The 26,866-nt window shown below is 55.2% G+C and overlaps 1 protein-coding gene across 1 annotated transcript; it reads left to right on the plus strand.

Annotated features, from left to right (window-relative positions):
• Positions 1–998: 998 nt before the first annotated feature.
• On the plus strand, positions 999–25,465 carry PCSK9 (proprotein convertase subtilisin/kexin type 9). The gene is made up of 12 exons (XM_003265130.4): positions 999–1,492; positions 5,310–5,501; positions 7,944–8,067; positions 13,810–13,943; positions 14,187–14,328; positions 16,667–16,863; positions 17,954–18,137; positions 18,660–18,833; positions 19,123–19,271; positions 20,100–20,277; positions 21,981–22,162; positions 24,009–25,465. Exons 1-12 carry the CDS (start codon positions 1,283–1,285, stop codon positions 24,222–24,224), a joined length of 2,082 nt encoding a protein of 693 aa, XP_003265178.2. The 5' UTR covers positions 999–1,282; the 3' UTR covers positions 24,225–25,465.
• The last annotated feature ends 1,401 nt before the right edge of the window (positions 25,466–26,866 follow it).

Consider the following 26,866-nt stretch of genomic DNA (forward strand, 5'->3'; position numbering starts at 1 on the left):
GGAGCCACTGTCAACCCACTGGTTGCCCCGTCTTTGTGCACTGGCTCTCTGGAGTGAGGTCTTTGCAAACAAAATGGAAAGGGCACCAACTTTGGACTCCAGCACCTAGATTCAGAGCAGGCCATTTCACTCAGAATCTGCTGTGCATCTGCAAGGGAGGATCATAAAGCCGCCTTTGTTTCTTCCCAGTATTAACAGCCCTTCCAGAAAGAGCAAGCCTCATGTCATGCCACATGTACAATCTGAGGCCAGGAGCTCTCTTTCCCCTTTTCATCCCCTGCCTGGTACACAATAGGTGTTTACTGGATGCTTGTCCAGTTAAGTTCTTGAACATGGTATGTAAAAGGAATCTTTGCAAATTAAATCTTCTGGAACACTGAGCTTGTGCCTACCATAGAATTCTGAATGTACCTATATGACACCTTTGCAAACTTAAAACCTGAATCTTTGTAGTATAAATCCCTTGAAATGCATATAGGCTGGACATCAAAAGCAAGCAATCTCTTCAAGGAACAGCTAGTTGGTAAGGTCAGTGTGCAGGGTGCATAAAGGGCAGAGGCCGGAGGGGGTCCAGGCTAAGTTTAGAAGACTGCCAGGTTAAGGCCAGTGGAAAGAATTCGGTGGGCAGCGAGGAGGCCACAGTAGGATTGACTCAGAAGTCTCACTGGTCAGCAGGTGACAAGGTGGACCCAGGAAACACTGAAAAGGTGGGCCCGGCAGAACTTGGAGTCTGGCATCCCACGCAGGGTGTGAGGCTGGAGAGGAGGTGCCCCTAGAGCGCCGGCCCGCCTTCCAGCCCAGTTAGGATTTGGGAGTTTTTTTCTTCCCTCTGCGCGTAATCTGACGCTGTTTGGGGAGGGCGAGGCCGAAACCTGATCCTCCAGTCCGGGGGTTCCGTTAATGTTTAATCAGATAGGATCGTCCGATGGGGCTCTGGTGGCGTGATCTGCGCGCCCCAGGCGTCAAGCACCCACACCCTAGAAGGTTTCCGCAGCGACGTCGAGGCGCTCATGGTTGCAGGCGGGCGCCGCCGTTCAGTTCAGGGTCCGAGCCTGGAGGAGTGAGCCAGGCAGTGAGACTGGCTCGGGCGGGCCGGGACGCGTCGTTGCAGCAGCGGCTCCCAGCTCCCAGCCAGGATTCCGCGCGCCCCTTCACGCGCCCTACTCCTGAACTTCAGCTCCTGCACGGTCCTCCCCACCGCAAGGCTCAAGGCGCCGCCGGCGTGGACCGCGCACGGCCTCTAGGTCTCCTCGCCAGGACAGCAACCTCTTCCCTGGCCCTCATGGGCACCGTCAGCTCCAGGCGGTCCTGGTGGCCGCTGCCGCTGCTGCTGCTGCTGCTGCTGCTGCTCCTGGGTCCCGCGGGCGCCCATGCGCAGGAGGACGAGGACGGCGACTACGAGGAGCTGGTGCTAGCCTTGCGTTCCGAGGAGGACGGCCTGGCAGACGCACCCGAGCACGGAGCCACAGCCACCTTCCACCGCTGCGCCAAGGTGCGGGCGTAGGGGTGGGAGGCCGGGGCGAACCCGCAGCCCGGACGGTGCGGTGCTGTTTCCTCTCGGGCCTCAGTTTCCCCCCATGTAAGAGACGAAGTGGAGTGCAGGTCGCCGAGGGCTCTTCGCTTGGCACGATCTTGGGGACTGCAGGCAAGGCGGCAGGGGAGGACGGGTAGTGGGGAGCGCGGTGGAGAGCGGGCACAGCCGGCTCTCTGGGGACTTGCTGGGGCGTGCGGCTGCGCTATTCAGTGGGAAGGTTCGCGGGGTTGGGAGACCCGGAGGCCGAGGGAGGGCGAGCAGAGCACTGCCAGGATCTCCTGCCCAGATCTCACAGTTTCCGCCTCGCCGCGGCACAGGTGGGTGAAGGAGTGAATGCCTGGAACGCACTGGGAACTGCACCAGGCACAGAGAAAGCGGGCTTGCCATTATAGTGGGTTCCGATTTGGTTTGGGAAATATGGGCAGCGGAGGGTGGAGGGCCTGGAGAGAAGGCCCTACCCGAGACAGGCGCGGGGTGGGAAGGACGGCAGATGCTGGGAGCGCGAGGCAATTTCTTTATGACACAGAACTCATGCTGTAGTATTCTGTTTCAGCTGAAGAAAAGAACCACCTGAAGAGGCAGGGGAGAAGGGGCGGAGGTATTCTCGAGGCCCATTGGTGTCCTTTAGGACTCAGGCAGGGAAGGGCCCTTGGTGCTCTGGAGCCGGAGGTGGTGCGCCGGGTACTGGGATCCCGGAGTTGAGCCCGGCGCCTCAGCCCACCTGGCCGCCTGCCTACCGGACCGTGTGCGGGGCGAGTTTGCTCAACAACTCTGCCAGCATCTGTCCCTCAGGCTGTGGGAAGCTTCTTCCCGGGGCGGGACCACTAGTTTTTTCTAAGTATTACCAGCCCAGGACTTGGCTGAGGTTCTGTGTCCGCCAGCTTGGAGTCAGATCTGGGGTTGAATCCTGGCTTCCTCTCACTAGCTGTGGTGCTTGACAAGTCACTTATCCTTGAGCCTCCACTGCCTAATCTTTAAAAGGGAGGTGACAATCGTCCCTAAGCCTCAGTGGCAGCAGATGGGGAGATGAAGGGAAAGTTCTGTTGACCATGAGTGAACTTACGATGCAAGCCCGGCGGGGAGGCGGGGGGATCACTTGCGGTTTTGTCCCTGTCTGCAGTGTGACCTGTTGGTGACGTTGTCTTTGCTCCAAACCACAGCTCCTGGGGCAGAGGGGAAAATTCTGCCACTCACAGCTGCCTGCCCACCCTTCTGTCTGAGTGTGCTGGGTGGCAGGATGGCAGGTCCTTACTCAGCCCACTATAGCCCTCTTCCTTGTTCCCTGAGCCTTTGACTTTCTAGAGGGATGTTGTGGGGTTGTGGCCAGGATAAGAAAGGGCATTTCAAGTTACCACTGCTCCAAAACAACTGTTCTGGAAATAGTGAGTACCCCATCGTGAGAGGTGAGTAAGCAGAGGCTGTATGACCACCTGAGCCAAGCCCTTAAGGATGTTTCTTCTCTGGTGGAAGTTTGGAACAGGAGCCTCCTTGAGTTCATTTATTCATTCATTCAATGGTTATTTTGTGGGAATCGAATTTAGATGAAAATATTTTTTGGCCAGCAGAAAAGGATTTTTAGACCAATCCTTTTCTTTTAGTCATGAGAAACTGAGGCCCAGAGAGGAGGTCACCCCAGGTGCATTAGAACTGGGTTTCCAGAACTGACACTCCACTGCACAGAGTACTCTCCCAATTCACTCGGTTTTTATTTAGCAGAAGACATTTTTAGATGGGTCTTTGAAGCATTAGTAGGAGTTCAGTGATGATGGTGTCAGGAGAATTTTATTCTAGGATTAGGAGGTACCATGAACAAAGATACAGAGCTGAGGAAACCAGAGGTGGAGGATAAGGAGCACATGTCCACAGTTCTTTTTCTTTTTTTTTGAGATGGAGTTTCACTCTTGTTGCCCAGGCTGGAGTGCAATGATGCAGTCTCAGCTCACTGCAACATCTGCCTCCTGGGTTCAAGTGGTTCTCCTGCCTCAGCCTCCCAAGAAGCTGGGATTACAGGTGCCTGCCACCACGCCCGGCTAATTTTTGTATTTTTAGTAGAGATGGGGTTTCACCATGTTGGACAGGCTAGTCTCGAACTCCTGACCTCCTCAGTGGATCCGAGGAGGTGATCCGCCCGCCTCAGCCTCCCAAAGTGCTGGAATTACAGGTGTGAGCCACTGCGCCTGGCCTCCACAGTTCTTTATCCACCGTCTGAAATGTAAAATATTATGAAAACCAAAAGTTTTTTTGTGATTTATTTGATGGTAGCACCTGACGTGAACTGACATGAGATTATTTTTAATCTAGTTGTGTGAATATGCATATTCATATATTTTGCTGCATAGATTACAGTATGCAGCTCTAGATTCCTCCAAGCAGACTCTGATTGCCCATTACTGCCTTTCTAAAATCCAAACAAGTTCTGAGGTTCAAAACCGATTTGGCCCTAAGGCTTTGGGTAAAGGGGGTGGACCCTATTCTGCTCTGACTGGAGTCCAAGATGCATATATACAGAGATATGGGTGATGGGGCTGCAAAGATAGGTTGAAGTAGGGGCCAAGGAGGAGCATGGAGTTTGGACTTGATCCATGAGGCTGTGGGGAGCCAGCGAAGGTTCTTGAGCAGGTATGTCTGCCTAAGAGCAGTTGGAGCAGACAAGAGCTAAAACCAAACAAATCACCTGCAGATAGTGGCTGCTATAATTTGTTTGTCACCTCCAAATCTCATGTGGAAATTTGGTCCCCAGTGTTGGAAGTGGGGCCTAATGGGAGGTGTTTGGGTCATGGGGGAGGAACCCCCATGAAAGGCTTGGTGCCGTCCTTGTGGTAATGAGTAAGTTCTCCCTCTGTGATTTCCCTTGAAGTCTGATTATTAAAAAGAGCTTGGCACCTCCCTCTCTTCTCTCTTGCTTCTTCTCTTGCCATGTGATTGATCTCTGCACATGTAGGCTCCCCTTCACCTTCTGCCATCAGTGGAAGCAGCTTAAGGCCCTCACCAGAAGCAGATGCTGGTGCCATGCTTCCTGGAGAGCTTGCAGAACCATGAGCTGAATAAATCCCTTTTCCTTGTAAATTACTCACCTTCAGGTATTCCTTTATACAGCAACACAAAAGGACTAAGACAGGGGCCTTGACTCTTCTCTCTCTTTAAGAAGTGTTGCCTTTGCTCACTTAGTCATCCCTTCTGCCTGCATTTGTAGAGCATCTGGATGGGAGATTTATATAACCGTCACTCTTGACCTTCCCAGCAGGCCTATGTCATAGGTACTGTGGTCTCTACAATACAGCAGAGATATCTGAGCTCAGAGAGGTTGAGTGACTTGCTCATGGCTGCACAACCAGGAAATATTGGAGCTGGAATTCAGGTCCACGGTTTCCTGGCTCCAAAGCCCATGATTTTTTCCCTCCATTTATTCTGATTGGGGCATGGGGGAGGGAGTGGCCTTTGGGCAAGGCCACCAGGGGCGACCAGGCCTGTGGAGAGCTGGGTGCGGGTGCAGGTACAGAGGAAAGCCTGTTGTCGTGTGTGGCCCATAGTTCCCATTTGTGCCTGACTGGCACATTTGAAAGTGTTATATAACTATGTGAATAATAATAGTTGGCCTATATGAGGTTTTTAATTTGCTTTTTGGTCCACATTTGGTAACTTCTTTATCATCTACTATACTCTTCTTGTGTCTCTTTTGTTGTAATTCTAATTTGTAAGTAGGGGTGAGATAAAGTATACCTAGGATTTGCTGGGTTTCTTCCATGTCATTATGTTCCTCCTTGCACGGGGCCAGGATCCGTGGAGGTTGCCCGGCACCTACGTGGTGGTGCTGAAGGAGGAGGCCCACCGCTCGCAGTCAGAGCGCACTGCCCGCCGCCTGCAGGCCCAAGCTGCCCGCCGGGGATACCTCACCAAGATCCTGCATGTCTTCCATGACCTTCTTCCTGGCTTCCTGGTGAAGATGAGTGGCGACCTGCTGGAGCTGGTGAGCCACGCTTTTTGGGAATGGCACTTCCTGATAGGGCTGGGCCACTGCATATACACTGGGGACTGTGCTTAGTAGGCCCGTTGCTGAAAATCGGAAGGGGACAGCAAGTATGTATTGAGCACTTATTGGGTACCAAGCACAGTAACTACTGGCTTTCTGTATAGAATTCCCTTTAAGCCTGGCCATGCCCCAGTGGTACGTCTATCTTCATTTGAAAGATGAGGAGACCGAAGTTCAGAGGGGACCACACAGACAGCTAGGGGTAGAGCCTGGATCACACCCATTGGTCTGCCTGCCAGCCATTCTTGTGCCAATGCATCTGCTGCCTATGGAAACCTGTAGGGACAAGGCCCTGGGATGTTCAGTGGAGCCTGAGTCATTTTATAAAAAAGCATGACTCTAGGGTCCAAAATTCCTTTGAGGCTGTTGCTATCCAGAGTAAAGTCCCTTCTTTAGGACAGGGTGGCCCTCCTCCCTCCTGGATGTCACATCTTCGGTGGAGGGGCAGAAAGGGGACGGGGTATTCTCCTCACCCTGGCCCTAGTGCTTCAAATCTTAAAAAAAGTTCTTGTTTGTGCTTCTGCCCGACCTTCTAGCCCACCTCGTTTCCTGGCCTCTAACTTGATGAGAGCGTGTGTCATTTTCACACTGATTCTCCACATGGCAGGTGGTGCTTCTCAGCCTCCTGCAGACAGTGAGGCCCATGGTCTTGCCCAAGGTCACACAGCGTGTAATGGGCAGGGTCAGAGGCTAGACCTGGGTCTCCTAGCTGCGCTGCACTGCTGCCCCACGGGTTAATCAGCTCAGCATCCCGTGGCTGAACAGCTACCTCATACCAAGGCCTGTGTGGCCATGACAGGGATTGACAGGGTCCCTGCCTTGGGAACCCGTAGTCTAAGTAGAGGGGACTGACAAGTCAATGCCTTCCATCAGTCTGCTCAACACACATTTACCAAGTGCCTACTGTGTGCTGCAGAGGCGAAGATGACACAGCCCAGGCCTTTCCCTCGAGCTTACAGTTCAGGAGGAGAGACTGACCAGTGACTGCCAGTACAGTTGACTATGGGACAATGTGTTCAGCACTGGGGAGAGATGAAGAAGGTACCTGCATAGCACCAGATGACAGGCACAAGCCCCACAGGCCAGGGCAGCTGCTCAGAGGAGAGTAGGCCAAGCAGAAGGCTGCAGGCATTTGCCATCGAGAGCTGGGCTTCAAACTGGGCGTCATACCAGCCTGGGTTCGAGTCCCGCCCAGCCCCTTATTGGTTGTCTAACCCTGAGCAAATCCCTTCACCCCTCTGAGCCTCATTCCCCTATCTGTAAACCAGTTATAATAATGGGAACATTCATTTAAGGACTAAACGAGGTCGTGAAGCGTTCAGCAGATGCTAGGTACAGAAACTCGCTGAAGTCGGGGGCAGGTTAAGAAGCCTCTGGGGATACGAAGGCATCCAGGGACTAGCTGTGGCAGGAGGCTGTTACCACTTAGGTCTGAAGGGTAAGGAGAGGGAATAGTTTTCCCTTCTGCCCAGTTGGAGCCGGTGGCATGGAGGAGAGGCTGCCTGTGGGGAATCACCTGAGGGTTCACCGCTGCCATGCGCAGGGAGTCAGGAGGTAGGGAGGGAGTGGGGCAGATGCACACTTTTTTTTTTTTTTTGAGACTTTGTTGCCCAGACTGGAGTGCAGTGGTGCCCTATCAGCTCACTGCAACCTCTGCCTCTCGGGCCCAAGTGATTCTCCTGCCTCAGCCTCCCGAGTAGCTGGGACTACAGGTGTGTGCCACCATGCCTGGCTAATTTTTGTATTTTTAATAGAGATGGGGTTTCACCGTGTTGGCCAGGCTGGTCTCGAACTCTCGACCTCAGGTGATCCCCCACCTCGGCCTCCCAAACTGTTGGGATTACAGGCGTGAGCCACTGCTCCCAGCTGCAGATGCACTCTTGTCCTTCTAACTCCTGCTGGTGCTTACCATTGGCTGAGCCCAACTGGAAGCTTTGTAAGGGAGCTGGTGCTGCAGTTTGCACTGAGCAGGCTGGAGAAGGCTGGAGAATAGATTAGGGGACAAACCGAATTGCCAGTGCTGTTATGTCATGATTTAGGCATGGAGTCCAGGGCCTGAGCTTCACTCCGTGTCCATCCTGCCCAGAGCCTTGGCACAGCCTGGCTCCCCAAGATGTCAAGTTCAGAATCCTTCCTAAAAGGAATCCTCTGTGCCAGGCCGTGTTGCGGGGATATGGGAGTGCTGGGTTCCCAGCCTCACCAAGGAGTGAGAAAACTCAGGCTCCTAGTCTGTCCTCTGGGGCACTAGCAGGGACAAGGTGGGAGGCTGCTGGGCTGGGATGTGGGGACATGTTTGATCAGGTGAGGCCAGGCTGTGGCTGTGTTTGCTGCTGTCCAAATGGCTTAAGAAGAGTCCCCCGGCCTCTCTGGCTTCTGCAGGCCTTGAAGTTGCCCCATGTCGACTACATCGAGGAGGACTCCTCTGTCTTTGCCCAGAGCATCCCGTGGAACCTGGAGCGGATTACCCCTCCACGGTACCGGGTGGATGAATACCAGCCCCCGGGTAAGACCCCCATCTGTGCCCTGCCCCTCCCAATCTGAGCTGAATCCATTTTCTCTGCCCTGGCCTTGCCTCCCTGCTGGTGGTTTCCACTTCTCAGGGGGCTTTGGGACTCAGCACCTCCACTGACCCCCTTTTTTCCGTCCCATCCCCATCCTCTGCAGCCCTCACTGCCTGCCTTCCTGTTGCCCCACAAATGCAAAAGTCTTGCCTTAAATGATCCTCTTTTCCTCCTTTTCTCTTGTTTTCCTTTTCTCACCATTTGGAATGGCCCAGCAGGCTGCACTTACCTTGGAAGGAGGGTTCATCTCATGGTGACTCTACCTAGGGCCCCCAGGCCTCTATAACTCCCAGTGCCCTGCAGACTGGATCAGACCCCTTAATGGGATAGACACAACCCTGTCTGGGATGCCCCTGCCTACCTTCCTGTTTTGCTGCTCCGCCTGCCTCCAGCTCCGTTTGGCTTCCTGGGGCTCCCTGCCTGGGGCTCCCTGCCTGGGTCACTTTGTGTCTTCCCTCTAGGCCTTTCTTTCCACTGTTCCCTCTGCCTGGTGTGGCCTGGCTATGGGAGGGAGGGAGGGAGGAGGAGCGGCCATGGAAAACGGTCTGCATTCTAGCAGGGCCTTGCAGGTGTCAGTTCAGTCGGGGAAGACTCTAGATGCACCTGGCCTGAGGAGAGAATGAAGGGTTCTAGTTGGACTGTGTTAAGTTTGAGGTGCCCATGGTGTGAGGTCTGGAGCTCAGTGCAGAGACGATGCAATGTGGTGGGTCCATGCAACATGGTGCCAGGATGCAGAGCTTGGGGTGAACTCAGCTTTCACCCCTTACCGGTTCTCGTGGGATCTTGGGAAGCCACTTTCTTCTATGAGCCTTGTCATTCTTGTCTGTAAAATGGGCACATGACCCTGTCCCTGTCCTTCTCACAGGTTGCTGTGAGACTCCAATGAGTTGAAGGATGTGCAGATGTTTTTGGAAGTGAAAAGTTGGGGGGCTTCTGTGTGACTCTGCATACGCCCAAACTGTGTGACCTTGCATATCTCTGAGTTGCTGCCATTGCAACAGATCAGAGCTGGTGGGCAGGGTGTGGAGATAGGGTTTGTGTGTGGGACATCCTCTGGCCAGGGTGGCAGCAGCAGAAGTGAGGGGCCTGGTCGGTCGTGTGTGCTGACCTGGCCTGGGCAGCCTGTGGCCAGGGAGAGGACAGCTCCTCTGTAGGAAGAGCCTGTTCCTTTCCAACCAGGCGAGACCTCTTCAGTGGAACCCTGGAGTCCCCTGTACTCCACATCAGTGCCTCAGGGACCTCCCAGAGCAGGCTAATATCAGAGACTGAGAGGGACACTGGCAGAGGATCATAGAGACGCCAGTCCAGGCAGAAGACTGAGAAGATCTTGCCCCCTAAGTTAGTTTCCTAGCACTGCTGTGACAAAATACCACCCCCTCGGTTGGAACAAGTCGATTCTCCGCAGTCCTGGAGGCCAGAAGCCTGAATCAGTGTCGGCAGGACCACATTCTCCCCGGGGGCTCCAGGGAGAAGCTTCTCTTGTCTCTTCCGTGTCCCAACAGTGGCAACACACCAATCCCAGCCTCTGTCTTCACACAGCCTTCTCTGTGTCTCTCTCCTCTTCATTGTCTCATAAGGACACTTGTCGTTGGATTTAGGGCCCTCTGGATCCTCCAGGATGATCTCATGTGGGGAACCTTAACCACATCCGCAAGGACCCTTTTTCCAAATAAGGTCACAGCCACAGGTTGTGGGGGTTAGGATGTGAGTGTATCTCTTTGGCAGCCACCGTTCCCTCCTCTCCCTTGGGCTTGAAGCAGACGTGGGGCCCTTTCCTCCCCATAGGATGCCTATGGATTGCCCCCCTTCCCGCTTCCCCCGAGTGTCTGTGAGAAGTGGCAGGAATGGCAGGCAGGGGTGTGGAACCCCTTCTGGAGTCACATCAAGGGGTTGGCTGGAGGAAGTCCTCCTGGATTGGGGGCATGGGGCAGGCTGGCTGGGCCCAGCAGCAGCCTCTTCATTCATGGGGAGGCCACAAGCATGGGCCTTGGAGCTGGCTGCCGCCCTCAAACCCGGACCCTGCACTAACTGTGTGACCTTGCACACATCACTCACCCTCTCTGATCCTCAGGTTCCTCTGCAAAAGGGAGGTAATGATAACCCTCACTGTGGGGGGCTGTTTGGAGGGTTAAATGAGTTATTGCTGTAGCATGCATTTCTCTGTCAGGTATTGAGTGAGGTGCTGTGATTTTAGCCCTGCATTTTTCTTTTCTTACCATTCAACAATAACGTTTTGAGCACCCACTGTGTGCCAGGCACCGTATTAGGTGCTGGGGATACAAATGTGAATGAAATGAACGTGGTCTCTTCCCCCAACAGTGTATCCAGAAGATTAATCCATTCCTTAAACAAATGCTACTCGACACAGATTAGTTCTGGATAGGCTGAGAGCTCTGGAGGAGTGCAGGCAGCTGCGAGCCTGTGTATCCGGCAGAAGGATCAGGAAAGGCTTCCTGGAGGAAGCGCTGTTCTAGCCAAGACCCACGGGGGCATTATTAGCCAGGCAAAGGGGACGGTGTCCAAGCAGAGGAATGAACATGGACTGAAGCTGTGAGGCAGGAGGGAGTGTGGCCTGTGCAGAAGGGACCGAGGCTGGTGAGAACAGCAGGGCCTGGGTGGCCTCCAGGGCAGATGTGAAAGGAAGAACTTGGCCACAGTCTGAGCTTCTCAGGCGCATGGCAGGGCTGCCTGGTGAGAGGGAATGAGCTCCCTGCTCTGGAGGTATGCAAGCAGGACAGGGCTCTCACCCGCCAGAGGCCACAGAGCTTCCCAGAGGCTGGAAGAGGCCACTCCAAGGCCTCTTTGCCCCTGAGAGTGGTGGCTCTTCTTGAGGCCACCTTGCCACGCTGTCACAGGGAACTAGCAGTCCCTGCCTCACCCCGGGGGTTTGGAAGATAGAGGGAGGCCTAGGAAGGGCCCTGTGTCTCGTCCGAGCTGGGCCCCTTTCCAGCCTCTCCCTGGAAGGAAGCCCAAGGATGTTCCTGCGGGGGCTTTGGCTTGTGTTTCTCTCCAGCTGTGGAGGCCGTGGTGGGGCTGTGGGCCCTGGTGGGCGTTCCAGGCTTACAGCCTTTCTCCTGGCAGTGTCTTACCAAGAGCTGCCCCTTTGCCAGGCCCACCTGCCCTCATGCTTGCAGCCTCCTGGCCCTGTCCCAGCAGGACAGTGGGCTGGTGTGAGCGGGCAGGAACCACCTGCACTTAGAAGGTGTGGGGCTGCCTCCCCGAGCTTCCACCTGCCACTGGGGCCACACCCCAGGCCCAGGGATGTGACCCCACAGTGGTCACATCATCTTGCAGCGGACCCCAGGTGCAGCTCCTGGAGCAGATGGTGGTCCCAAGCATGGGTGGGACCAGAAAGGACTCTCACCTGGGCTAACTCAGCTGCAGCCTCGTTCCCTCCTCACACACGACGAGGAACATGGACCGGAAGCCTGCCCAGCAGGCCTTCTGCTCGATGTGCGTTGTGTGGCTTATGTCCAGGGAGGGAAGCAGCCTCTGTGCTGTCTTCTAGATGAGCCTGTATCCCCTGGGCTGTCTGCCAGTGTATCCAGTTGTCCCGTCAGCCTGGAAGCTCTGCGGGAGGACCTTGGGCTGCTTCCTGAGCACCTGTATCCCCTGCAGCAAGCCCGGGGCATCTGCTAGGGGCAGACTGAGCATGGCTTGTGGGCCTGGCACCATCTGGCCTCTGCCCACCTTGCTGGCCTTGTCTTGTGTCTGCCCCTTCGACATTCCGTAGCCCAGCTCAATATCTAGTGGTTCCTCTAGGGTGGCCAGCACCCTTTGGTCTCCAGATGTCTTCAGGTCAGAGCTCACAGCGCTCTCAGCCACCCCTTCCCAGTGTAGCACCGGGCACGTGGTAGATGCCTACTGATGAGTGAAAGCTCCTAACACACTCAGAGAGCAAGGACTCCACCTCATCCCGCAGCCTGGGAGGAGAGGCAGACTGCTGAGGACCTGCCCAGCATGCTACAGAAGAAACCAAAGTGCCCACGGGACTGATCAGTGGAGCTTCCTGCCGAGACTGGAGGCCATAGGGCAGGGTGGACAGTGTGTGTGCAGGCTGGGGACTCACAGTTTGGGCTGTGCCCAGCCCTACTAGCATAGTGGGTGGGTGGGAGGATGTGGGATTGGGGGCTGACCTTGCCTGAAGTTAACGTGGGATCTCAGAGCAGCCACTGAATTGCTCTGTAGGGGGCTAAATAGTGGCCCCCATAGATACACACACCCAGACAGAGCCTGTGAGCCGGACCTTATTTGGAGAAAAGGTCTTTGTAGATGTAATTAAGCATCTCAAGATGGCATCATCTGGACTATGCGGTGGGCTGTAAGTCCCGTGATGTGTCTTTATGAGAGAAAGGCAGGGGGAGATTTGACACACACAGGAGGGGCCACGTGGAGACAGAGGCAGAGACTGGAGAAATGTGGCCACAAGCCAGGGAGCACCAGCAGCCACCAGAAGCTGGAAGACGTGAGGCAGGGTTCTCCCCGGAGCCTTCGCTGCTGAGTCTGGGAATTTGTTACCGAAGCCATAAGAAGTGGGGACACGCCCTGAGCCTCCCACACTTGCTCACCTGTCCTGAGATGAGAATCTCTACTCTGCAGCATATTTGGAGGATCACTGCGGGGGCCATAGAGGTGCTGTTCAGATGGCACTTCGGAAGACTCAGGAGACCCTGGGGCAGGAGCAGTTTGACTGACAGCCCAGAGGGCTGCCCTCTGATGCCACCTGAGGCCCTGCTTCTCCTGGCTGCAGGGGTTCCAGGCCTAGGCCATTTCTGCTGATGCAGGACTCTGCTGGCAGCAACCTGCCTGAAGTCATCCTTTGGCCTGGCTGGGAGTTTCTGAGACCTGTGCTGGAGTGGAGGTGCTTCCTTCCTTGCTTCCCTTCTTCCTCTCTCCCTTCTCCGTCCAGCGGAGGACCTGCCTTGCATCTGTGAGCTCTCCCTACTTTCTCCTACACCCCAACCTTTGTCCTGCACGGGTGACTCCCCCAGTGAGTCTCTTGCAGCTTTTACCCCAGTGCCTGCTTCTTGGAGAATCCAAACTGATCCAGTTAGGGATGATAAAGTGTAGGGTAGGCTCTCGGTGACTGTTTTCTCTGAGGCTGTGACTCGTGTGAGGCAGAAGCAGCCCCCGTGAGCCCTCCTGGTACCTTGTGGAGTGGAGAACGCTTGGACCTGGAGCCAGGAGGCCCGGACACACATCCTGTCCGAGCTGCAGCTTCCTGTCTCTAACATGAGCTGGCCAGCGCAGGTGGCCAGACATCACTGTTATTCTCCTTTGAGTCTTTAAATCTTGTTGTCTTTCTTGCAGACTCGGTGAGCTGTGAAAGGCTGTAATAGGGGCTTTATTTTACACTATGATATTGTTTTTTGAACATTCATATTACTGTTGGATATTGATATTCATACGAAGAAGCAGGATGACTTGGGTCCTTCTTGGCAGTAGGATTGTCAGCTGATGGCCTTGGACAGTTACCTGCCCTCTCTAGGCCTCCCTTTCCTTGTCTATGAAATATATTATAGAATAGGATGTAGTGTGTGAGGATTTTTTTGGAGGTTAAATGAGTGAATATATTTAAGGTGCTTTCACCAGTGCCTGGGATGTGCTCCACAGTTTCTGTGTGTTAACTCTAAGGTTGACTTCATGCTCATTCCCTCCTCTCCCATGAATGTCACCTTGGAAAGACGGAGGCAGCCTGGTAGAGGTGTATCTCCTAGACACCAGCATACAGAGCGACCACCGGGAAATCGAGGGCAGGGTCATGGTCACCGACTTCGAGAATGTGCCCGAGGAGGACGGGACCCGCTTCCACAGACAGGTAAGCATGGCCCTCTGATGGGAGGGCTGCCTCTTCCCGTATCCCCATCCTGGAGGTGGGTGGGGACTGCCACCCAAGAGGGTTGCAGCTGTACTGCTGGGTTGCACCCCCAGCTGTCACTGTCCCCTCCCTGCCATCAGTTGTGGGAAGCATGTTCATCCATCCAGCCAGCCACCTGCTGATTTGTTATGGGGTTGGTGTGGGGGGGGTCTTTCTCATGTGGTCCTTATGTTCGTCGAGCAGGCCAGCAAGTGTGACAGTCATGGCACCCACCTGGCAGGAGTGGTCAGCGGCCGGGATGCCGGCGTGGCCAAGGGTGCTGGCCTGCGTAGCCTGCGCGTGCTCAACTGCCAAGGGAAGGGCACGGTTAGCGGCACCCTCATAGGTGAGTGATGGCCCCAGATGGTGCTGGTCTCTCTCCATCTGGACCTGGCCTGGGAGGTGGCTTGGGCTGGGCCCAGGGAAAGCTAATGTCTCCTAACCAAGAATGCTGTGGCAGCCTCTGCCGCAGAGCCGGAGAACCAGAGTGCCAAGGCTGGCAGGGTGCCCAGTAGCCACGAGTGCAGATGAAGAAACCCATGCCCCAAGAAGGTCATGCAGGTAGCCCAGGGAGTTCAGCCTTGACCCTGGGTCAATGACCTTTCCACAATTCCACACTGCTCCCCTTTTCAAATCCGGTGACATCTTTATGTCTTTTGTGATGTTATCTTCAATGTGGAGGGACTCGAGGTGATCTAAGCAAACTTTTTCTATCTTCTGCTTGCATACCTCTGAGACCAGGGGACTCACTCACTTGCATGACTGGGCCCTGCAGGTCACACTGGCCAAGCAGATGTGGTGGAGGAACTGGCAGAGGACTTTTTCTAGACTGTGACTACATTTAGTTCACCCGGCAGCCCCCGTGTGAAGTCCAGTTGAGAACTAGGACTCTGGGGGCCTGTGGACAGAGAAGAGGGAGGGTGCTGTCCCTTACTGACTTTCCCCTGTGGCCAGATATTGAGCAAGGCCTCTGTACAGCATGCCCTGGGGCTAGCCTTGCCATAGCTGCTAAACAGTTGATGAAACCAGTCCAGAGAGGGGAGGTGACTGTCTGAGGTCACACAGCTCAAGCTGGGGAACTCCTGGGAAAGCTGTCGGCTCTGGGCAGCAGCTTGACTTCCATTGCAGGCCTCAGCCCCCAGGGTCAAACACTGGCTCTGGTGCTGGCAGAGGCAGCCCACGAGCCTGTTTCAAAGGCTGAGAAGGCCCAGGAGTCTGCTCTGTGCTCCAGCAGTTCTGCTCTGAGACTTTCCTACAGAGTACAGGTTTTGATGTTCAGTTTTAAAGGCAAGAATCAATAACTTTTGGCTCCATCAGGTGACTCCTTGTGCCTGTCCCACCCCTTTATTGACTGACCTCGGCTCAGTCCGGTCAGTTGCTGAAGGTCAGTGTGCAGAGGGGAGGCTGTTCTTTCCCAGAAAGGCCTTCCCCAGGCCTGGTGCTCTGGCCTCTGGAGGACTTCCTGGAGAAGTCCCTTCTTTGGGGTCCCAGTCAGTGTATGGGAAACCCCTATTGCATGACCTGGCACGGGGCAGGGGCTCAACAGTCACTATTGCCTTCCTTGCCGCTGCCATTTCCTCCTCTGTAAGCAGGTGATTCTGTGTCGAGTCTGAGCACAGAGATAAGCACACAGCAGGTGATTAATAACTAGCAGCTGTAGGCTGGGCGCGGTGGCTCATGCCTCTAATCCCAGTACTTTGGGAGGCTAAGGTGGGCAGATCACCTGAGGTCAGGGGTTCAAGACCAGCCTGGCCAACATGGTGAAACCCCGTCTCTACTAAAAATACAAAAATTAGCCAGGCATGGCGGTGGGTGCCTGTAATCCCAGCTACTTGGGAGACTAAGGCAGGAGAATCACTTGAACCCAGGAGGTGGAGGTTGCAGTGAGCTGAGATCGTGCCACTGCAATCCAGCCTGAGTGATAGAGCGAGACTCCATCTCAAAAATAAATAAGTAAATAACTAGCAGCTGTAAATGTGGCTGTTGTTCTTCACATCCACACTCAGTGCCACTCCACTCCCTCCCTGCGTGGTGTGAGGGGCCTCACTAGCTGTCTCCTAGGAGGAGCATGGCTGTGAGATTCCAGCTCCATCCTTGGCCACAGCTCCTGGAGACATCTTAGAGGCCAGGATCCAGAAGGCTCCCACACCCCATTTGACAGGGGAGAAGCTGTCAGCTCCAGGTCCCCTTGCACATCAGGGCCAGAGCTGAGTTAGGCCTCCAGTCTCCAGGCCACTGGGCCAGAGCTCACAGGCTCATGTGACCATGCAGGCTGGCAAGTCTGAAATCCACAGGGCAGGCCAGGCAGGCTGGCAAGTCTGAAATCCGCAGGGCAGGCCAGGCAGGCTGGCAATCCCTGCAGAATTTGACGTTGCAGTACTGAGTCCTAAGGCAGTCCTGGGGCAGAATTCCTTCTTCCCTGGGAGGCCTCAGTCTGTTCTCTTAAGGCCTTCAACTGATTAGATGAGGCCTGCCCACCTTATAGAGAGTAACCTGCCTTACTCCGTCTTCTCATTTAAACGTTAGTCACATCTAAAAAATATTTTCGCAGCAGCATTTCCACTGGCTTTTGACCAAACATCAGGCCACAAAGTTGATCCCCAAAATTAACCATCACTCTGTGTCCGTAAGGGAGGGGCTGGGAAAGGGGAGCAGGTCTCCCCAAGGGGTTTTGTTCCTCCCAGGCCTGGAGTTTATTCGGAAAAGCCAGCTGGTTCAGCCTGTGGGGCCACTGGTGGTGCTGCTGCCCCTGGCGGGTGGGTACAGCCGGGTCCTCAACGCCGCCTGCCAGCGCCTGGCGAGGGCTGGGGTCGTGCTGGTCACCGCTGCCGGCAACTTCCGGGACGATGCCTGCCTCTACTCCCCAGCCTCAGCTCCCGAGGTAGGTGCTGAGGCTGCTGCCCCAAAGAGCGGGTGTGGGGCGGAGGGGCGGGGCGGGCGGGCAAGTGGGCCCCGTGGGCTTCTCGTGGCACGTTCCTAGAGGCCGAACCCTTCTGGCTTTGGAAGGAGTCGTCAGAGACCCCCGCCGTGCGGGAGGCTGGGGAGGAAGGGGCCCGAACCTCCATCATCCCAGAGTCTGAATAGCAGTGGTCCCGCCACGCGCCCACGTAGCCACGCCCCCACACCCCGTCCTGGCCACTCTCCCTCCTGAAGGTCTCCTGGTACCCGCCCCCTCCCCATCTCCATCCCCAGGCCTTGCGTCCTCTGCCCAATACTCTTAGGGCCTCCCCGTTGTCCAGCTCCCTCCGCGGCTCCAGGACTGACCGCTTGAGCAAGGCGAATGTGGATGGGAGCAGTTGAGGGCTCAGAACTCTCACCCGAGGAACATCCACGGAGTGTGCCGCATGCACGGAGCCTCGGCCCTGAGGAGCTGGGGGGCAGTGACCGTCCCTCCTCTGACCACCACTCCTCCAGTGTCAGGACACTGCGGGTATCTAGGGGAAGGAATCTTGTTCCACTTCAAGTCTGGAACTTCAAGTCTGCGTGCGCACGCGCTCATGTGTATGCGCGTGCGCGTTGGGGGTGGGCGTTGCGGAGCAGATGCGTACCTGACAGCGGTAACCTAGGTCTTCCCGGGCCTATCAGAGGCTTCCCTGGCGGCCGAATTTAAAGGCATCAAGCAAACAAAGCCCAACACATCTCTGCCTTGTCCTCTCAGTTTCCCCCCGTGGCACTTAGAACCACCTGATACACCTGAATAGTTTCCTGTCTATCTCCCCCACTAGGATATAAACTCCACAGGGGCGCTGGGAATGCTGCCTGGCTATGGTAGGGACAGAGGGGAGCAACAGGGCGGGGTAGGGGTGCTAGAGTTCTGCTTGGGGAGTCAGATTTTCCTTAGGAGGGGACATTTGAATGGGACCCAAACAGGTGTATAGCAGTTGTCCAGCCCAGCTGGCAAGGCCTCAGTCTGCCTCTGCAACCACTCTCTTGGGCTCCTTTCTCTGCCACCCACCTCCTCACCTTTCCAGGTCATCACAGTTGGGGCCACCAATGCCCAGGACCAGCCGGTGACTCTGGGGACTTTGGGGACCAACTTTGGCCGCTGTGTGGACCTCTTTGCCCCGGGGGAGGACATCATTGGTGCCTCCAGCGACTGCAGCACCTGCTTTGTGTCACAGAGTGGGACATCGCAGGCTGCTGCCCACGTAGCTGGTAAGTCACCACCCCACTGCCTCGGCTACCGTGATGCTAACAGCCCCTTTGGCAGTCAGGGTCTGTGCCGGGACCTCCAGTGCCAGACTCTGTGCAGGGGGACCAGAGATGAGGTGGGCCTGATGGTGCCTTCAAGGACACTCAGTCTGATGAGAGAGGCAAGTGCACAGAGGGAACACGAGGTCAGGGCTGTATTAGAGGGAGCCCAGAGGAGGCACCTGCCCAGCCCGAGGGTCAGAGAAGGCATCTTGGAGGAGGGACATTTGATCTGGAGCTTGATGGATGAATAGGAGTTCACCTGGCCGATAAGACAGCAACTACCGAGGCTTAGAGGTGTGAGAGGAGACTGTCTTACCTCACTGAGTAAGGGACCACAGGCGGCTTACCTTCGAGAAGAGAGCTTGGTGTCTGTGTGCAAGTGTGTTTGTGTGTATGTGTGTGCGTGTGTGCACTGGCAGGAGTCCCCTGCTGGGGCAGGAGGGCCAGGCCATCACCATCTTTCACCATTCACCCCTGCACCAGGCATTGCAGCCATGATGCTGTCTGCTGAGCCGGAGCTCACCCTGGCCGAGTTGAGGCAGAGACTGATCCACTTCTCTGCCAAAGATGTCATCAATGAGTCCTGGTTCCCTGAGGACCAGCGGGTACTGACCCCCAACCTGGTGGCCGCCCTGCCCCCCGGCACCCATGGGGCAGGTAAGCAGGATGGCAGGGTGGGCAAGTCCAGGCTGGGGCTTGGGAGGTCTGTGTGACCTTGACAGTCTCTCCCCTCTCCCTTGTTTGTGTAAGGAGGATGATGCCAACTTAAATAGGATTAAATGAGAATGGGGCTCTGAAAGGGCTTTGCAATATTTTCATAACATGTTTTTATAGAGACAGTAGAGTATGTTCTTTAAGCCCTCCTCTCTCCTACCATGAACTAAAGATTTTTGTGGAGGTTCCCTCACTCCCAGCACCCCTTCCTCATCCCAGGCCCTTTTTGCAGGTTGGCAGCTGTTTTGCAGGACTGTGTGGTCAGCACACTCGGGGCCTACACGGATGGCCACAGCTGTCGCCCGCTGCGCCCCAGATGAGGAGCTGCTGAGCTGCTCCAGTTTCTCCAGGAGTGGGAAGCGGCGGGGCGAGCGCATGGAGGTGACTGTACCTCTCCTTCGTGTGTGTGTGTGTGTGTGTGTGTGTGTGTGTGTGTGTGTGCGTCAGTGCTGGGCCCTCGGGGACCCTCAGCAAGCCCCTCCATCCTCCAGACTCCAGCTCTTCTGTAAGCTTACAGGGCTGGCCAGACCAGGAGTGGGGCACTCCTCACCTCACGCAGCTGGGGGCTGCTAGAGACAGCCACAGCGGGAAGGGTTTCCTGGAGGCTGCAGGACAGTGCCGGATGGATTTTCAATGCCCATCTAGGTGTGAGCGTGGGGCAGGGTAGCGTAAGGGTCAGCGATCTGCTGCTGTGGACTCAGCCATCTCTAGGCCCTTCTCACTCAGGTGCTCCATGGTTCTGGGAGCTGAGAAATCTCAAACCAGCAAAAAAGGGGAATTGATGTTGATGCTACAGGATAGTGCAGAGATGCCATCTGGTTGCAGCGTTTTGGTGGAAGGGCAGTGCCCAGCTAGGAGAGTGAGGAGGGGCAGGCATTTCTGGCCTGGGAGATGGTGTCTTAATGCTTGTGTGAGAGGCAGAGTGGGTGGAGTGGAGCTGGCTGGGTCCTCGCTTTGGCCTCTTGGATTTCTCTATATCTCCATTTTGAAACCACTCTGTGTTTGGAAGAACTTTTGAGTATTCAGAGCTGCCACTGGCAGAAGAGTCTACCTTGGGCAGGAGCAAGCTCCTTGTCCCCAGAAGGCTGGGTCTGGCTGGCCCCTGGCAGGGACACTGAGGAGGGTGCTTGAGTTGATCCTGTCTAGTCCCTTCCTGTGTTTTCAAAGCCCATTCTAAAGCAGATTCCCATTTCTGTCTTTGACTCTAAGGCCCAAGGGGGCAAGCGGGTCTGCCGGGCCCACAACGCTTTTGGGGGTGAGGGTGTCTACGCCGTTGCCAGGTGCTGCCTGCTACCCCAGGCCAACTGCAGCGTCCACACAGCTCCACCAGCTGGGGCCGGCATGGGGACCCGTGTCCGCTGCCACCAGCAGGGCCACGTCCTCACAGGTAGGAGGCTGGGCCTGCCCTGGGGTGAGGAGGGGTCCCTTTCTCCTTATGCACCCAATGCCTGCGAGGCTGGGTCCTCACGAGTGTGATCCGTTGAGACTCAAGCCTGACTTGCCATTCCATACTCTGGTTCTGCCGCTTCCATGCCCTTTGAGCCTGGACAGGTGACCTTACTTCTCCTCATCTCAGCTTCCTCCTCCATAAGTGGGAAAAAGGTATTACCTGCCTCATTGTGTTGCGAGGAAATGGGCAGCATCTAGGGCACTGGCCTGGAGCATGGCAGGTGCTTTGCCTAAGGTGGTGTAGTCCAGGAGAGGCAGCTCCAGAGAGAGGCCCCCGGCTGGGGCTGAAAGGAGGGCAGACCTCGGTTTGAATTTCACTCTGCTGCTCAATAGCTGTGTGACCTGGGCAAGTTACTTAACATCTCTGTACGAGGAAACGATGGGTGCTAAGCACTTAGCTTAGTGCGGGGACAATATATATTCTAGCTATCATTACTATTGTTGTCATCACCCGTTGCTTTAAAATCCAGTCTCTGATATAGGCAACTATTGATAGGCTGCCCTGTGTCAAAAACATGCCCAGGCAGGTAGCAGGAAGTCACAGATGGGGACCTCTTGGGGCATCAAGGGATGGTGTCCCAAGGCTGAGCTGTTCTGGTTGAGTGGAGCGTGAGAGGTCTGGGAAGACAGTGGGACTGCAGCCTGGAATAAGAGGCTCAGAGTTGATTCTCATCTGAGCACCTCCAGGGGAGCCACTGAGGGTTTGAGAAGAGGAGAGTGAGGGTGAGAACCTGGCTCTGGGCACAGCAGGCTGGCATGTAGGATGGATGTTCAGGAAAGAAGAGCATAGTCAGGTGGCTGGTGCCCTTGTCCAGGGGAGTGGCTCCGTCAGGTTCAGGGGGAGCCTGAGGGCTTGGAGGGAAGTCCACCATGCTCTAATCACGCTCCCCTTTGGAAGTGCTCAGCCGATGAGCTCACGGGCACATGTCAGTTTGAAGTCATGGAATCTGACTCCATGAAACACACCTCAAAGAGCCCCATTTCGCAGCTAAGGGAACTGCAGGCTGGACATGCTGAGTGACTGTCCCGAGCCCTTGCAGCTAGGACATAGAGAATACTAGTAACCACAACCGTACCATGTTCAGAGCACATGCCAGGCTCCATGCTGGGGCTTCACACGTGTCATCTTCACCGTGTCCCTGTGAGTAAGTGTGGTTTCTCTTTCCATCTTACAAATGAGTAAACAGGGCCTCAGTGTAGCTGAGTAACCACTATTTTAGGGTGTGTCTGACTCCTAAGCCCATGGAAGGCATTCCGAGGTGGTTCAGACAGACCCCAGCTTACCCTTGAACTTCTGCCTGCTGGCTGCATGGGGAGGGGCTGGGGGGAGTTTGAGCATCTCAGGCCATAGAGCCCCTGCCTCATTGTCTCCATCTCTGGGTGGAGAGATGGTGTTTTCCCTGAGAAACTAAGGCTCAGAGAGGTTGAATGGCTCTGCCAAGGTCACACAGCTGGTCAGCTGCAGAGTTGAGAACACAGGAGTCCTGGTGCTCAGGCCAGCATCTCTTTTCTTCTTTGAGTTGTTTCTGGGTTTCCTAGCTCTTGCCTCAGTCCTTAAAGAGAGAGGGTCTGATGGGGATGGGCACTGGAGACGGAGCATCCCAGCATTTCACTATCTGAGCTGGCCTTCCTCTGCCCCAGGCTGCAGCTCCCACTGGGAGGTGGAGGACCTTGGCACCCACAAGCCGCCTGTGCTGAGGCCACAAGGCCAGCCCAACCAGTGCGTGGGCCACAGGGAGGCCAGCATCCACGCTTCCTGCTGCCGTGCCCCAGGTCTGGAATGCAAAGTCAAGGAGCATGGAAACCCGGCCCCTCAGGAGCAGGTGAAGAGGCCCGTGAGGCCGGGTGGGTGGGGTGCTGCGTGTCCCTCCTGCACAGCTTTTCTGTGTCAGTTTGTGCCACCACCATACCACCATGCATCAGGGTGGCAGTTTGCCAGGTAGATGCTGTGGGCAGCTTCGGCCATTGTGTGGACAGCATGTGTATGTGTCTCTGTGTGGCTGGGTCTGTTTTTGCTTTTGTCCAGATCAGTAAGGTTTGCTACCTGGGTACCCCACTCCACTTGGCGTAGAATGTGCATAAATATGGCATAAAGAAATGCAGTGTGCATGCATTTATTGATTGATCTATTTTTTCTGAGATGGGGTCTTTCTATGTTGCCCAGGCTGGTCTCAAATTCCTGGGCTCAAGCGATCCTCTGGTCTTAGCCTCCCCAAGTGTTGGGATTATAGGCATGAGCCACTGCACCTGGCCTGTCTGATCTATTTAACAAACCTGCTGGGAGGTTCTCAGGGTCAGGAGCAGCACTGGGCTCTGAGGACAGAGAGCTCACTCAGCCGTGACCCAGAGGGGGTGCCTGAGCTGCATGCTGAAGGTTGTTAGCATGACCAGCAAGGCAAGAAATGGTGCTGCCGAGATTAGCAAGGCAAGAAAAGGCCCTGCCGAGATTAGCAAGGCATGTGCCAAGCCCTGGAATGTGAGAGCCGGACCTTCTAGAAACCTGGGTGTGTAACTCTCCTTCTTAAAAGCCAGTGGGAGCTCCTTAAAAGGCAGCCCTGAGGAGTCTACTCTTAAATGAACTCAGAGTCAGTTTTAAAATGCAAGTCTGTGTTGATTCTGGTCTGGATGGTGCATTCCTCGAGAGTAAAAGACAGTCTTGGTCTTGGATCCACTTGTCCTGGGTGCACTGAGGGCTGCTAGGTTCCAGGCGCTCTTCCTGGCACTGGGGAAGGACACAGGCCCAAGAGACATGTTGTTGTCCCTCCTGGAGCATCTATTTTAGTGGGGGAAGACAGAAAACAAAGCAGTAATATAGAGTACTGAAAAGATGCGATGAAGAAAACTATAGCAAGGAAGGGAATGGGTGGGAGAGAGGTCAGGAGAGGTCTCACTGAGAAGGTGGACGAAACGGGCCATGAGGCAGAGAACATGTTCCAGGCAGAGTGAAGGCCCTGGGGTGGGGGATGTGCAGGGAGTACCAGGAAACCAGAGAGGTAGGAATAGTTATGAGGTGGGGGGTGCCTCAGAGGGGACAGGGCCAAGTCAGGTGAGACCCGAGGGCCAGTCAGCAGTGAGCTGGGGCCATGCAAGGGTCCGGCCTCAGAGGAGTGTGGTCTGGCCTGGATCTGAACCTCTCGCTGTGGCCTAGCTGCTGAACTGAGAAGAGATGACGAGGACCTTGGGCAGAAGCAGGGAGACTGGAGGGAGTCAGTGGAGGGTCCAGGTGTTGGGGCGGGGCTCAGGCTGGAGTCTGAAGGGAGCCTGTAGGCCTGGTGGGTGGATGTGGGTGGGAGAAGGGGAGGATGGCAGTAAGGCTTGGGCCCCTGGACAGATGGAGTTGCCATTAAGTGGGATGGGGCAGGCTGTGGGGCCATCAGTCTCAGAGGGAAGATGAGTTTGGCACTGGCATGGTAGGCATCTGTCTGTCCCCATGCCCCTCAAACCAGGCACGAAGCAGGAGCTCACGTGTTTGGTCAGCGATGGTGCAGAACCGCCTGGGCAGGAGATGCGGGGTGGGAGATAACGTGGTTGTGTCCCAAATGGGCTCTGAGCCAGTGAGGGCCATCTGCACTTTGGCCTCACATTGGGATGTTGGAGGGAGAAATAAAGTGTGCGTGGGGGTTCCGGGCCATGCTAGACATGTGCTTTCTTCTCTTCGGGTTCTGGCAGGTGACCGTGGCCTGCGAGGAGGGCTGGACCCTGACTGGCTGCAGTGCCCTCCCTGGGACCTCCCACGTCCTGGGGGCCTACGCCGTAGACAACACGTGTGTGGTCAGGAGCCGGGACGTCAGCACCACAGGCAGCACCAGCGAAGAGGCCGTGGCAGCCATTGCCATCTGCTGCCGGCGCTGGCACCTGGCGCAGGCCTCCCAGGAGCTCCAGTGACAGCCCCATCCCAGGATGGGTGCCTGGGGAGGGTCAGGGGCTGGGGCTGAGCTTTAAAATGGTTCTGACTTGTCCCTCTCTCAGCCCTCCATGGCCTGGCCCGAGGGGATGGGGATGCTTCCACCTTTCTGGAGCTGTTGGCCTGGGCCTTGAGTGGGGCAGGCTCCTTGTTTGGAACTCCCCAGGTGGAGGTGCCAGGAAGCTCCCTCCCTCACTGTGGGGCATTTCACCATTGAAACAGGTCAAGCTGTGCTCGGGTGCTGCCAGCTGCTCCCAACGTGCCGACGTCTGTGGGCAGAATGACTTTTATTGAGCTCTTGTTCTGTGCCAGGCATTGAATCCTCAGGTCTCCACCAAGGAGGCAGGATTCTTCCCATGGATAGGGGAGGGGGTGGTAGGGGCTGCAGGGACAAACATCGTCGGGGGGTGAATGTGAAAGGTGCTGATGGTCCTCATCTCCAGCTAACTGTGGGGAAGCCCCTTGGGGATCCCTGATTAATGGAGGCTCAGCTTTCTGGATGGCATCTAGCCAGAGGCCGGAGACGGGCGCGCCCCTGGTGGTCACAGGCTGTGCCTTGGTTTCCTGAGCCACCTTTACTCTGCTCTATGCCAGGCTGTGCTAACAATACCCAAGCGTGGCCTGCAGGGAGCCATCACCTAGGACTGACTCAGCAGTGTGCACTGCTGCACGCACCGTCTCAGCCAACCCGCCCCACTAGCTGGCAGAGTACACATTCGCACCCCTACTTCACAGAGGAAGAAACTGGAAGCAGAGGGGGCGTGCGTGCCAAGCTCACACAGCAGGAATTGAGCCAGAAACCCAGACTGGGCTGGCTCTGAAGCCAAGCCTCTTCTTACTTTACCCGGCTGGGCTCCTCATTTTTACAGGTAACAGTGAGGCTGGGAAGGGGAACACAGACCAGGAAGCTTGGTGAGTGATGGCAGAATGATGCCTGCAGTCACAGAACTTTTTCTGTATCACCTAGGCCTGATTCACTGGCCTGGTGGAGATGCTTCTAAGGGATGGTCGGGGGAGAGGGACAACTGTCCCTCCTTGAGCACCAGCCCCGCCCAAGCAAGCAGACATTTATCTTTTGGGTCTGTCCTCTCTCTGTTGCCTTTTTACAGCCAACTTTTCTAGACCTGTTTTGCTTTTGTAACTTGAAGATATTTATTCTGGGTTTTGTAGCATTTTTATTAATATGGTGACTTTTTAAAATAAAAACAAACTTTGTCCTGACTCTTGCATAGACTTGACTGCCTAGGGTGATGCCTTGCTTATATCAGGAACCGGGTAAGTTTGTTGAATAGTTGAGTAAGCCAAGTATTTGATGAGTACTTGTATCTTGAGTACAAGTATTGGTGATGTGAACTTACTCCTTGTGCCTATCCTAGGAATGAAATGAATGTCTTCCTGCAGCTCCCCTGACCACCCTGGCAGTCAAAGTGCCTCCTCCTTGGTGACAGGTGCCCTACAGCACTCTAGATGCTCTGTTGTCCTGACCTCCCAATGCCCTTTTCATTCTTTTCTCCCCAGTACCTGGCACAGAGCCTGGCCCGAGTATTTATGGAATAAGTTACAGTGCCAGATGCCTCTGTAATGAGCCGGTGCTAAGTCCATGGCTTCTTTTCATGATTTAAAATTCAGGACAGTCTCAGGTTGGGTGCAATGGCTCACACCTGTGATCTCAGTACTTTGGGAGGCTGAGGCAGGAGGATTGCTTGCGTTTAGGAATTCAAGACCCTGGGCAACAGTGAGACCCCGTCTCTACAAAAAAATTTAAAAGATTAGCAAGGTGTGGTAGCATACGCCTGTGGTCCCGGCTACTCAGGAGGCTGATGTGGGAGGCTTGCTTGAGCTGGGAGGCTGAGGGTGCAGTGAGCTGTAATTACATCACTGCACTGCAGCCTGGGTTACAGGGTGCATAACGATCCCATTCAATGTGGGACCTCCAGGCCCTCCACTCTAAGGCTGGTGAATATAGCTGTCTTAAGCAAGTTCTATCTCTACACAGCCCATGTCATAAGGAATCTCAGGCAAAAATCCTCCCAGATTACATTTTCTGACAATTCAGTGTCACATATGGAAGGCATTCAAGAGTTGACAGATGGCAATGGCTTGAACACCCAACTGTGTATCTCTGCCCATTGGAACCTAGGCCTGTGGTGCAACCCTAGACTCTCTCCTTCCCCTTCACGGAATCAAGTATCAGCTGGTTAGATATCCACACCCTGACAGCTCTGTGATGTTGGAACGACTTGGTTCTTGCAGAGGGTTAGCAGGTGGTCACCAGGGATCAGGGAGGAGGGGGTGTGGCTTGCAGGAAGAGGAACATCTGGACTAGCAAATAGGGAAGGGGACCCACGTGAGCAGCGCTGGCCACTAGGAATGAGACTGAGACCTGTGGGATCTAGCAAGAAGCCCAGTGTGACCAGTGACACGATCTATGCTGGGGACCACTTGGGAGAGCCAAAAGCTTTGGTGGGGATGAATGGAGACCATCAACCTAAGTTCAGCATCCTCCTCTAAGCTTTGCAGATGAATCCTAAAATGGTCAGCCTCTCCAGAGAAAAGAACAGCAAAAGGCTCAGAGGACCCACAGTCCCCTTTATTAGTGTACAGTACTAAGAGGAATCATAAC

The sequence above is a fragment of the Nomascus leucogenys genome, chromosome 5 (assembly GCF_006542625.1).
Source record: "Nomascus leucogenys isolate Asia chromosome 5, Asia_NLE_v1, whole genome shotgun sequence".
In the NCBI taxonomy this organism is placed as follows: domain Eukaryota; kingdom Metazoa; phylum Chordata; class Mammalia; order Primates; family Hylobatidae; genus Nomascus; species Nomascus leucogenys.